The sequence below is a fragment of the Emydura macquarii genome, unplaced genomic scaffold, assembly GCF_026122565.2.
Source record: "Emydura macquarii macquarii isolate MOO-44397 ecotype Brisbane River unplaced genomic scaffold, CSIRO-AGI_Emac_v2 contig_3305, whole genome shotgun sequence".
Taxonomy (NCBI): domain Eukaryota; kingdom Metazoa; phylum Chordata; order Testudines; family Chelidae; genus Emydura; species Emydura macquarii.
In genome coordinates, this window is record NW_027133442.1 from 5,873,817 (window position 1) to 5,887,343 (window position 13,527).

Here is a 13,527-nt window from a genome sequence, read left to right on the forward strand (position 1 = left end):
CTCAATAGCCTCATTAAATATGAGGCACTCAAGTTCACCCATCTTAGTATTTAGACTTCTAGCATTTGTATATAAGCACTTAAAAAATTGTCACTTTTTAGCTGTCTGCCATTTCATTTGATTGTTTCTCATCAGATCCTACACATATTTTATCCTCTTCCATCCCCTCCTCCTTTTAGGATACCGAGAATCTCCATTAATAGATCCTCCTCTAAGGGATGTCTCTGTCCAAACCACATGCTTCCCCGCACCTGTCTGCTTTCCCCCAGCCCTTAGTTAAAAAACTGCTCTATGGCCTTTCTAATTTTGTGTGTCAGCAATCCGGTTCCATTTTGGTGTAGGTGGAACCCCATCCTCTCTACATTTATTAGGAACTGGGGAACCTTTTGGGAAAGGGGGAGCAATGCAAACTCCTCCTCCCTACACCGTCGTCTCATCCCCGCTTTGAGACCCTGCAGTGCTGCTTATCTAACTGACCTGCATGTAGAATGGAAGCTTTTCAGAGAATGTTATCATTGAGGTCCTGGACTTCAATCTCTTATCTAGCAGGCTAAATTTGGTGGCTAGGACCTCTCTCTCCTATCTTTCCCTATGTCACTGGTTCCTACATGTACATACCACCGGCTCCTCCCCAGCACTATACATAAGTCTGTCTTTTAGATGTCTCAAGAGATCCGCAACCTTCACGTCCGACAGGTAAATCACCATGCGATTCTCCTAGTCATTAAAACTCAGCTGTTTCTAATGCAAGTCCCCCGTTACTATTACCTGTCTGTTCCTAATAACTGGAGTTCCCTCCCCTGGACAGGTATCCTCAGAGCAAGAGGATACCATGACATCATCCGGAAGGAGGGTCCCAACTATGGGATCGTTTCCTTCTGCTCCAGTTTGACATTCTCCTTCCGAGACTTTCATCCTCCCCAACAGTACAGAGGTTGTCATACCGGGTGTGGGACCATTCTACTGGGTCCCAGAAAGTCTCATCTATGTACCTCTGTCTCTCTTAGCTCCTCCAGTTCAGCCACCCTGCTCTCCAAAGCCTATACACAGTCTCTGAAGGCCAGGAGCTCCTTGCACCAAATGTACACATACACCACCTGCCCACAAGACAGGTAATCATACATGCTGCATTCAGTGCAAGAAACTGGACAGGCCCCCACTCTGTTGCGGGACCTCTGCCTGCATTCTCTTTTTGCTCTTGCAGCTCTTTCCTTTGTTGTTTTGTTTTTATCAGGGGGTGTTTAGCATTCTTTAAACAAAAGGCAATAATGAAGTATATTTAGCCCCCCACCACACTCCCCCATTCCCCCTCTAAACACCCTCGCAAAACTCCTCTGGTCTCTGGCTTTTTTTTTTTTTTTTTTTTTTTTTAAAAAACAAACACACCCCCACCCCCGTTGACATAGCTACTGCCTCTTGGGGAGGTGGATTAACTACACTGATGGGAGAATCCTGTCAGCATAGTAGCATCTTCACTGAAACACTCTAGTAGTGCAGCTGCGCTCCTGCAGCCTTTTAAGTGTAGACCTACCCTCTAACACCATGTTTTAAGAGTAAATAATGTGCAAGAGAATAAGAAGGTGATGAGAGGACAAGGATTATGAAAGAAAGATGAGAGGGAGCTGATTGTTTTCCCTCTTTTCCATCAGTCAACTAGGTGAGTTTGAAATTCTGACCCAATATTGCTTAATTATTTCTGACCTTCACTTTTCTACTGCATGAACATCAGACACACACCAACCCTCTGTTATTGCCCTTTACAGTCTTTATGACCTTGTTTTCATTTGAAAGGACAGTCACCTTAATCATGCTTCTGTTTGAAGTTCTTTCTAGCCTATTGTTACAGCACCTTAATATTTCTAACCAATACACAGAAGCTTTCCCCAGCTTACTTTGTGCATGTAAGAATGTGTATGGCCAGTTTACTTGTTTGTGTGGGTCTTTTGTATAAGTTTCTTCCCTGTTGCTGTGTAAAACAGAAACATTAATGTCACAGAGTTGATACATGGACCCCAAGTACAATAGACTACTTTTAACTTTTTGAACTCCTCATCTTGCCAGTTCTAATGCTCTATAAAAATGGAAAGCTAGTATGTATTTTGGACTACAGAACAGTCTACTCTAGAAGAATATTTGGTTAACAAAAAGGACCTAAAGAAATGGCATGCCTGCACAGCAAAGTGCTTAAATGGCATGTTATTCTTGCTTATTCACCCACATTCTACTAGATGAGCCAAGTCAAGTCTTCACACTCCATACAGTATCTTTTCACACAATCAAGCTTCCTGTGTAGTGTCCAAACGCTCCACAAATACATCTCCATTTCCATTCTCTAAGTTTTGTTTGTGAAGTACTCTGCCTGTGCTTATAGCCGATCTTGAATACTGCTATTAAGATTAGTTCAACTTGCATGTGTAATAACATTACCCTCAGTTTATACTAGAAGATTCTTTTCTTCACCGTTAAACCTTTAGGAATGTACCATGTGATAAGGATTCAGCAGCTGACCCACACAATTACCACTTATTTCTACAATACTTTTAGTACTAGCAGATTTCTTGCATGAAGCTTTGGGTACATTGAACTTCACTCCTCTGATGCACATTTTTATAAAACTTATAAATTTAATGATAAATCTTATGTAACAAGGAAGCTCTACCTTTCCAGAAATAAGTTTTTAGCCTGTTAGCATTTAGACACAATGTTTGCTTTTAAACATTTTATATTTTACTTGTATCCAATAGATTTCATTAATTGTGCCGCTTTCCCAGACAGAACCACTTCCATGGTGGTCTTTTAATGCAGGTTTGCTACCCCTGTCTAAATGAAACCCCTCTATTGTAAGTAGAGTCCTGCACAGATGCAAAAATGTGGATCCGCATCTGTGTCAACCTCTATCCAACCCGCAATCCACACTCCCCCTGCTGTATCTACTCACACCACACCCTCAGTCCCGTCACCACCTATAAGCAGTTGCGCTGCCAGCTGGTCACTCTACAGTGATTAGCAGCCAGCCCAAGGCCCCTTGCCCAAGAGCTGATCAATGGCCAGCTGGCCCCACAAAACAGCTGACTGGGCTGCTGGGGTGGGTGTGGGTGGAGAGGAACGGGATCCGGGCTGCCAAGGGGGGGTTGAGAAGAAAAGGGAAGGAGAGGGATGCGGGGAGCAGGAGGAGGGCTCTCCAGGAGGGACCCTTTGAGGCTGAGCAAAGGGGAGTGCTCTTCTCAGTCTCCTGTGGTGCCCGGGGCCAGGTTCTCACTTGCTGCTGCCCCTGCTAAGGGGGAGCCAGGTCTAGGCCCTGGCACTCGCTCACCTTTCCTCCAGGGCGCCTCCATTGTGAGCTTATCCCCTGCCAGCAGCGGGGGGCTCTGCATGGGAAATCCCGGCCCCTCCCATAGGGATGTAGTGAATCTGGCCTCCAGGGGAATCGGGGCCTGCTCCAGGGAACTGTCTTCCTCCAAGGCTGCTGGCTAAGCTAGGCACCCTGTGGTCACCAGCCCAGATCCCCCATTAAACAGCTGATCAGTGGCTGATTCTGGGGGCCCCAACCAAACAGCTGATCAGCCAGCCTCCACCCCCAGATCTTGAAGACAAGGAAGCAGTCTCAAAGGTTATGAGCTGTAGACAGCTTCCCCACCTTTGAGATCCGCATCCAATCCACCATCCGCAAAAAATGGTCCACAGATATCTGCATCCACATCTGCTGATATGAAGCGGATATCCACGAATTTTCAGGGTTCCAACTACAAGTTGAGAACGTAGGGCACATAACACAACCAATATGAAATAAAGTTCCCAAGCCCACAAAACAATCTAAATTCCATTTCCAACCAACAGAATAGTAACAGTGATAAGATGATGTACCTTGTTAAAGCTAATGCTATGGAAATGTAATATTTAGGATTAGGTGAAACTTTATACATGAACAATTAACAAGAACTTTTAGTATTAGTTCCCTGAGCTATTAAAAGTGTATTTTGTAATCTTAAGTTTTAAGGAAAATATTGTCAAGTAAGAAGTTCTCTCTCTTTTGAATATAAGAGCCACAATAGCTACCAACACTATATGGCAGGCTTTGAATAGCTGATATTCTCAGTATTTGCAGGAAGTCAGGATATATGCATGAAAGCAGGATCTTAGCTGTTTGGCAATTCACCTTCTTCCACTACCTGCTCCTCACCTGGTACTGTGAAGGTTTCCACAAGAAATTGTCAGTCCTCTGAGCAGCGACTGACAGCATGCTTCTGTTCCTAACTCCTAAACCAAAGAATCTCAAATCTCTCAGACTGAACCACATTAAAAAGATTCAGGAAAGCAAAAGCCACAAACAAGAAGTAGAGAAGAAAAAGGGGCTCTTCCATCTGTCTTTTTACCTACTCTCAAACAAACAGATTAAGTGGTACAAACCAGCCCCTCAGGAGGAGTTTGGAGGGGACATGAACAAGATTTGGCTTATGTACATGGGTTAAAATAACTGCACTTCACACCACTCCTTTATCTCAAATTCAGCTGTACTACGAAGTGAAAACAACTTTCCTGGGAGTGTGCAGTGTAAGTATACGCAGACCCTGTATCTCAGAACATGCAAATATTTCTTTATTAGGATACTCCACATCTTTTTTATGGTTTGATTGAAAATGAAGTTTCTTTTTCCTGGTAGTCATTATGCAGTACAGACTGTGCCAACATACATGTTAAATATTTTCCTGATATTAATAAGTTGTTTATACAATGTGGATTGTTATAACATTACATTGTCATTTTATATTAATCCACTTTTTCCTTCCATCTTACTGCATGAGTCCAGCTTTACTGAAGATGTTTTGGGGCCTGATTCTGATTACACTTACACTGCTTCGCACCAGTAAGACTTAACATAGGAACAGACATACTGGGTCAGTCTAGTGGTCCATCTAGTTCAGTATCCTGTCTTTTGACAGTGGCCAGTGCCAGACTCTTCAGAGGGAATGAGCAGAACAAGCCAATTTCAAATGATCCATTCCCTGTCATAGCTTCTGATAGTCAGATGTTTAAGAAAATCCAGAGCATGGAGTCGTATACCTGACCATGCCGGCTAATAGCCATTGATGGAACTTTCTTTTTTTAACCCAGTTATACTTTAATTATGTCATAGTTTCTGATTTACACAAGTTTCAGTGTGGGCACAGACACTGATTTTGTCTATCTATGGAATTTTTATTTGTGCAATACACAAGGAAGAAGTTGAAGACCCAAGCTGAATTTCAGAGTCTGGTTTTCAATCCAGTTCATGAAGAGAAAGCTACTGAGATCAATGGTAATGTGCAAGCCCCATCTTGCCATACAGTACTACATACCAGGTGAGTTGTGCAACAGCAACGAAAACTACCATGTGCCCATTCTCTGGGCTGAAGCTAAAAGACAAAACTGAAGTTGTTAATGGGAGGACAGCTAGAGAAAAAGATAGATAGACTGGGAAGAGGGAAGTCTCCATCCATCAAGGAAAGCCTGCCAAAATAATCCTCTTTTAGAAAGCAAGCCATAAGCAAGAGAGACGAAAAAATGAAAGGGTTATAATTTAAGTCCCTTCCAATGACTCCCTGTGTAGACTTGAGTAAATCACCAAAACAATCTCCATTCCTTAATCTATATACCCTGAAGTAATAAAATGGAAATAGCACTTATATACCTCACAGGATTCATCTTTGTAAAGCATTTTGCAGATGCAAATAAGATATTTACATAGCACTTTACATGATCAGTTTTCTAGTGTCCCTGTTCATGACTACCAAACAGAAATTTGTTAGTCTTTAAAGTGCTACAGGACTCTTCTTGTTTTTGCTGTATACAGATTAAGACGGCTACCCCTTTGAAACTACTTTCTGCTATCGAGTGAGCTGCAGAAAGGAAATGCTGTTTCCCCAGCTATGCTTTCCAGGACTGCCTCTTGGCTCCTGAATAACTTAATACAGTCTTGATTGCTTAACTTTTTCCCATCCCTAAAAAGGCTGCTAAAAGTTAGCCAATATCAAGGGAGTCAAGAGGGAGACTCAAGCACCTCAGAGTATTTGATCTGAGATTGATTGGTGCGATTGATTTAATGTTTTAGAAGAGAATCTTGTTTTAGGCCAGTTTCAAAATGTCAGATTAAAAAAATCCCGTGAGCATTGACAAATTTCAGACAGAAGCCATATAAAAACCTTGGATATTAACTGTAAATATTGACTTGGAAGTTGAGAACTTTCAGGTAGTTTGTTGTGTCTGACATTGCACCTTTAGGTGGGTCATAGGCAGCAGGTACCAAACCTGGGACCTCCAGTTCTAAAAGCATGAGTGCTTCTACTGCCTGAATTAGAAGACCCAGCTCTACTAAGACTGTAGCACATTCATCAATCTCTGTGTGGCCCACTGAGGGGTGTGCATTATGTCCAACTCAATCTCTAACTTGATTACCTGCATCTACCCACTAACAGCCACTGTTTGAAAAACAGTTTCAGTTTCCCAGATGTCCATGTTCTCCACTTAAAGTCAGTTTAATAAATGGATATATATATACCAGTTAGTCTAATAACTATTTACTTTTGAAGTGGCTTTTTTTGCCCATCCAGGATTTCACAGGAAATTAGTATTGAAATATAACTGGTCACTGAAAAAAACTGACTGCAACTGCGTATGCTACACAAACCTGGGTGTACACAGTGGTAAAATAATGATTGTCTAAATGTCTCTGCTAGGCAAGCGACAGCTATTGTATTTTGCACTTGAACATCAGAAGTTTCTCAAGACAATTGTTCTCAAATTGTGCTCTCTGGCACTTTCTGGTAGTCCAAAGAATGAAACAGCAAGGATCACCTTAAAGGATGTCTTAAAGGAATACCAATTGAAAATAATTTGAGGGTTTTTTTAGTTTTTTTAAACTGACTAGTTAGATTTAACAGCCAAGATTATGGTAATTGAAAGCAAAAAAAAATCAGTTTCTTTACTTTGTGCATGACATCACCTTATGAAATCAGTTTTCCTGCTCCCCTTGCAGTCGGTTTCTCCCTTGTTGCCAGAACTATTTTTAAACTTAAGATAAATAGTGCCCTTTAAATGGTATATGCCTCATATCCATTAGACATGGGAGTTTTTAAAAAATTAGTATATTTCAAGAAGTTTGAGTTGTCCCCCCCCCGAGTTACCAGGTATTAGAAAATGTAACTGGCCCAATCTGCTTGCCATTTAGAACACTGAGGGGAAATTTCCAATTTATACAGTGCAAACACAATTTTTTTATTTTATTTTGATTTTTTTTTTTTTAAGAGATGTTCAATGTAGGGCAACATATTGGGGACTTCTGCAAACCTTCAGATCTTCCATAGAAGTTTTAAACTCGCAGACCTCTGAAGTGTTTTCAGTCACTTAGCTTTATAGGAAATTATTAAAGAATAGTAATATTATAGAAGTCATGTAGTTGAAACATGATATGATAGGCTACTAACTCCCTAGGTAAGTACTCAGTAACGTTGTTTCCTGTGAAATTAGTTGCCAGGTACTATAGATGAATTATTATATTGTATGGATAATGTTACTCCTTTCAGACTACTGCGTGACAAAAATTAATGATATTTAAGAACAGTATTTCAGTTAAACTGCTTTTATCCATAAAAGGAGACCATTCCTTAGAACAGATTAGTTTGCTTTAGTGTTCATGTTACAAGCAGAAGTTCCAAGACTGCAATTGGATTCACGTGGGCAAACTCATGCAGAGTTCTCCTGGCTTCATATATTCAGCTGCAGGTCTACAGAAACACTCTGAACATGTGCATAAAATGGTTCATTACTACCCGGGGAAAACATTTTCTTTTTAATAAGAAAGAAGCAGCACTGCAAGACAGCTCAAACACAGATGTTGTTTTATAGAAGTGTTTGTTTTCACAAAAAGTTAAATAGAATTCTTCACTGTAGTGTTTAGAAGTCACACAAGTTTAAGATTTCAGTACAACTGTAGGTACTTCAAAATTACAGTATTTGGATTGCAAGAATTGCAGCATGGTGTAAACAAAAATTCCAGTTACTTTTGAGCTTGGACAATAGTGAAAAGATATTCACTTTTGAATATAGATAAAGAAGTCAGCTTTAATCATTTAAACTATTAGTAAATCAAGTTTAAAATGTTGGTCCAGGATTTAATGGCATGCATGCAAGTTGGAGAGTTGCAAGTGCCCAGTACAACACTGCGCGTGCACATGCACACACACACTGTTGCATGCAAGAATGCAAACCAGTTCAAACTCTGGATTTTAAACTTGATATTGCCCCTTTCAACTTTTGCAGATCATTCTAAAGTTCAGGTTTTCAAATGGACACCGCAAAGCTACATGTTAATTATTGTAGTACAATATTTTAAGTGACTGGAAACCTTAACCTGGGCCCTAAAGTATAAGACATCTGTCAAGAGCAGTCAAAGCTGGAGCAGCTTTGGTGGTATATTTTAAGTCATTAACTGCTCAAAACTGAGCAATCAGATTTTGATGTGCTCTATTGTGTTTTGACAAAGGATATGAACACTGTTGTAACTTTTTAATTCCTCTTATCCTAACCCTTGTGCAAGGTTTGAAATTTGTGACTGTTGTATAAGACTGAATATTATACAGTTATGTTTCACTCAAAGTGAGAAGAATATGAATTTAGTTTTGTTTCAAGTCTAGCCTGGACTTCAGAAGTTCACTGCCACAATTTTTATTGTATTTGGCAGTATGATCAAGTGAGCTTCAGGACTGGAATAGCTCAGATGTTACCATTAAGAACAGGAGAACATTAGTGATGTGAGGGAGAAGACCTGGCAGCACTTGCCCAAACGACAGCCAACTTAAGTCATTAGTAGTAGTCTCCTTTCTAAAAGCTTTCTTTCTAACTTGCTAGAATAAGTGTGAGGTAGCAAGAGCAGATCAATAGTGGTTCACTAGTCTAGTTAAGTATTCAGCAGGAGCATCTTGCTGCAGAAACAATGAATTAGTAACATTTTCACTAACTTTACTGAAATATTTATGCCAAAGTTTCCAGAAGTTGCCTTTGATTATGGATATCTAACTGGAGAGGTCTTGGGCCTGAGTTTTAGGAGTGCCAAGTCAGTGGGAGCTCTAGGTGCTCAATATCCTTGAAGGTTAGGCCCAAGAGGTGTCTTCTGAAATTCTGATTTATCTGTATTTGAAGGAATGGCTGCTTTTTGACATGACTATTAACCATGGTGCAAAAGGTTTACTTCTAGTTTAAAATAATTTCATTTAGGAGCTTTCAGAACTGTATTCCTTTGAGATGGTATGAATTGTTGGTGGAGTCAATGGTGCTTGAATTTGTCTAGTCTTTCCCCAGACCATTTTCTTGAAGGCAGCACACTTTACCCTGAAGGTCAGAATTACTGATGAATGAATACATATTTTTGATGAGGAAGAACATTAAAAGCCGTAAGTTAAGGGAAGTCTTTAGATACAGTATAGAGGTGGTGTACAGCACAGGAAAAGAATTAAAAGCCAGATTTTTAAAGGTATCTAAGCACTTAACTCCCATTGAAATCAATGGGCATTAGGTGACTAACTCCCTTTAAATATCTACCTCTATATGCCTATCCTATTCTCTAGATTATATGAATCTACCAATCTGCTTTATATGATGGTACATAATGCCCAGAAAGGTTGTCCAATGCAAAGCATGGATTTATAAGTCAAGGTCTTGCTGATGAGGTAGTTCCATGACAACTGTATTGAGCACACATTGTATACGTTGAGTAGAGCAGTGTTTTCTCAACCTTTTAAGTAGCAAGTACCCCCTAAGTTCTGAAAATTTTAAGTACCCCAACACTCAACTTTCCACTCTGGGAGCAGGGACCAGGTGAGAAGCGGGTGGCTGCTGCCTGCCTCCCTCCACTGGGTTTTTTGCCACGTACCTGCTGCCTGTATCTCACGTACCCCCAGGGGTATGCGTACCACATGTTGAGAAACTATGGAGTAGGGGACATGTGTGTTCCTGTTCTACGACGAGAATGCTGTCACAGTGAGGCCACCTGTTACAGGTGAACAGACTTTTTGGGACTTGTAGGAAGCTAGGCAATATCCACAAACTAGTGTTTTTGTTTTTTCCAAATTACTGTTGAAAAAAGTCAAGAGAACTGTGTCAAATACATTTCACTTTTCCAGCCATGCTAAATTTAAGTAATTTCATATATTTGATCTTCAGACTATTTTAAGTTACTAAGAGCAGTAACAATGCCAAAAATATTTAGAAATTCCCACATATTCAACATTTTTATTTCCCCCTTTCAACAGGTTTGCAGAGTAGCTGATCTGCAACTTTTACTTCTGATGAGATTTTTCCATATGCAGTGGGCTAGCAACTGTACCACCACTAACCAATGGCAGCACATGGTATCTACCTATCAGCTTTTTGGTCAACAATGCTGACTTCAACCACTTAATTTTCAAGAGAAGTGTTAGAATCATGCAACAGTGTAGTTACAAAATTTTGTAAGTCTGCCAAAAGTAGGGAGACTTCAACATTCTACAAAAGATATTAAGTTGCATTTTAACTTCCCAAGATCCTATGACTTAGCAAGATATTGCCTATCTTTCTAGCTTTCAAATCAATCACACATTCTCAAATGTTCAGTTTGTTCTTGAGCCATAAACCATACCGTAATGACCTTAGACTCAAATGTATTTTAATTTAAGTAACAAACCCTTAAAGACAGTATGTCCCATTATTAAGAGAGGACTTGCTACAACAGGAACACTGATGCTCTAGTGTACAAATCTGCATCCAGGACAAGCAGCATATTTGTATAAGCACATTCCTGTAAGGGGGCAAGGAAACTAACTAAGAAGAGAGGTTGTGAAGATAAACTAGTCGATGAAGTTTCACAACCAGACCCCACTTTCAGTGTCCTAAACAGAACAAGTAAGTGCATTACAACCAACTAGGACTGTTTTAGTTTTATTTGAATGAGAAAATAAATTGCTCCCATATTTAGTATTTGAGTCATTAAGGTTTCACATGGATTAACATTTTTATCTATATTATGTTTTCTGCACTTCCCATCACCATAGTACCCAGATAGGTTTATTTAGAAAGTTGCAACGTATTACAGATTAATTCTCCCTGAGAGATTTGGCAACAATTATGCACATAATTTATCTCATGACATACTCAAAGGCAAGGTCCCTGGGTCACTTGCCAGCTAGGAACATGTTACAGCATAGGGTAAGGTCACTAAAACGTTATCAGTTCAAGTTAGTATTTCCACCCAACTCTGTCTGCCACGCACACCAAGTATGTTGCTCCAGACTCAGTACAGTAACTGTTTTGCACAGGGGCAAAGCTCAAAGAGCCTTTCCCCAAGGAGGGGAAAGAGCTGAGACGCAACAAATGAAGAAATTGAAAGGGATAAAACTAGCACTTCAGGATTTTTGTACTACTTAAAAGTAGGTCACAGTGTAAATGAACCGCTAGTATTGCGCTCATCAGAGCAGATTCCTCCATGCAGCACTGCCACCTCCCTACAGATCCCAGTTCCAAGCACCTACCGGCAGCAGCAGCAGCTTTCCTCCCCACCCACCAAAGCCAGGACACAACTGGGTCCACAAGTGCATAGAGCAGACCCTGCCACAATCACCCCCCACCAAACACGCTGGGCAGCCCCTGCTATACACAACCTCTCCCCCAAAACACAGAACAGCTGCCCCACTCTGCCAACCTCCCATGCACCAGGCAAGCTCGGCCCCGCTCCCGCACACACTGGCCAGAGCCTGCCCCGCTGTGCCACCCCCAGGACCGGGCAGGCCCGGCCGCACGGCCCCCCGCCTACACTGGCCAGGCCTTGCGCGGCCCCGGGCGCAGGCGGAGGGCCCGGCAGAGGCCCATAGCGGACCCGGGCGGCGCGGCGGGCGCTGGTTACCTGGCGGCCCCGCTCGCTGCCCGCCCCGCAACGCGTCCCCCTCCGCCATCTTGTCCGGGTTTAAAATTAACTCCGCGCGTGACGTCAAAGCCGCCGCGAGACCTTTATCTGCCGGCACCGCGCGGCGCATGCGCATGCGAGCGGCCCAGCGGCGCCACTCCCGCAGCGGCGCATGCCCGACAACAGCGCTGCCGGCTCCGCCCCTCCACGGCTGGCGGCTCGGAGTCCGCGAGGTCCTAGCGCCGCCGGTTTCCCCCCGGCCTCCCTGGCGCCTGGGTTCCGTCCGCGCTGCTGGGTCCTAGCGCCCGGAACTCTGCACCGAATCCCGAGCGGCCGCGCCCCGGAGCCCCTCTTGGAGTCACCCCTGCCGGGACCCCCGGAGCCATCCCCCACCTCACCCCGCCCATCCCCCCAACCATTCTGCCCAAAGTCACCCCGCCCATCCCCCCCGGAGTGAACCCCCCGAGTCACTCTGCCCAGCCCCCCCCAGGGTCACCCTGCCACGACCTCCCCGAGTCACCCCAGCCCCCCCAGAAGGCACCTCTGCCCGCCTGCACCATCTGACGTCTCTGCCCAGGCACGTGGTGCCGATGGGGACCCTGCCCAAGCTTTCCTTCCACCCTAGCATCACCAAGCTCCCCACTGCAGACCTGACCCCTCATCTTGTGTGTCCCAGCCCCACTGGCCCTGCTGCCACCCCAAGAGCTGCAGGGGCCACCCTTCCCTGTAGGGTCCTCATCGGGGATTTGGTCAGGCAGGGCTGAAGGGGGGATAATTGTCCTGAGGACCCCCACAACGTGTAACATCTGTGTCAACGGAGTGAAATGGGAGTGGGTGGGGCCCCAGCAAACACAAGGGACCAGGCCCACAAATCTCTCTCGCTGGGCATGTCGCATCAGCGCCTGGTGTTGCTGCATCACTCATCCCAGCTGAACTGTCTTACCTAAATCGGGCTGTAGGCCGTGCTGCCACCCCTCCCTGTATGGAGGGGCAATTCCCTGTATGGCCTTGGGCAAAGTCAACAGGTGCCTCAGTTCCTCATCTGATGAACGGGGAGAATAATACAGACCTACAGCGCAGTCAAGATCCTGGGATGGAAGGTGCTCTCGAGATACCAAAGAGCATCATCAGAAGGACAGTGTTAGAGATGGGGAGACAGGCAGAATCTGAAAAATGGCTCTCACTTTTGCATCTGTGACACATGTTGTTCAGGAAGCAGCACAGCACAGCACAGGACATGGCAGGCATTGCTGGAGATATATCTCCACTAGCTTATGGAGAATGGAAAGGAAACATGATAGTCAAGGTTGTCACCTTTGGGGAAAAAAGTTAGGGACTCTAGATTCATTTAGACAGAAGCTGGTATTAGCCACACCAGCACACAAGAAATGGCTTGTACGACTGCTTCGCAATCTTGAAAATATCACCACATGAGTATTGCAGATCTGAATTTAAAAACAGAGGCACCATAGCAACTGTTGTATCACTTTGATAAATCTCGTCCTTTCAGATTTCAGCAATCAATAGGGTTTGCTAATGGCATCAAGAGTGCTAAATTCTGTCTCCAATGCAGTGTGATTGGGTTGGATTTGCCCATGACAGAATGAGTTGTTTTCTTT

The 13,527-nt window shown here is 43.3% G+C and overlaps 1 protein-coding gene across 3 annotated transcripts in view; it reads right to left on the bottom strand.

Moving 5' to 3' along the window:
• Positions 1 to 12,004, bottom strand: part of ATL2 (atlastin GTPase 2) — a 73,525-nt gene extending 61,521 nt beyond the window's left edge. For 2 of the 3 annotated variants that reach the window (XM_067533032.1, XM_067533033.1), the window contains exon 1: positions 11,909 to 12,004. In XM_067533032.1, the coding sequence (XP_067389133.1) occupies positions 11,909 to 11,957 (49 nt within the window). In that variant the 5' untranslated portion in view covers positions 11,958 to 12,004. The remainder of the gene's footprint in view (positions 1 to 11,908) is intronic. The other variant, XM_067533037.1, reaches the window with a different exon arrangement.
• Positions 12,005 to 13,527: the final 1,523 nt, after the last annotated feature.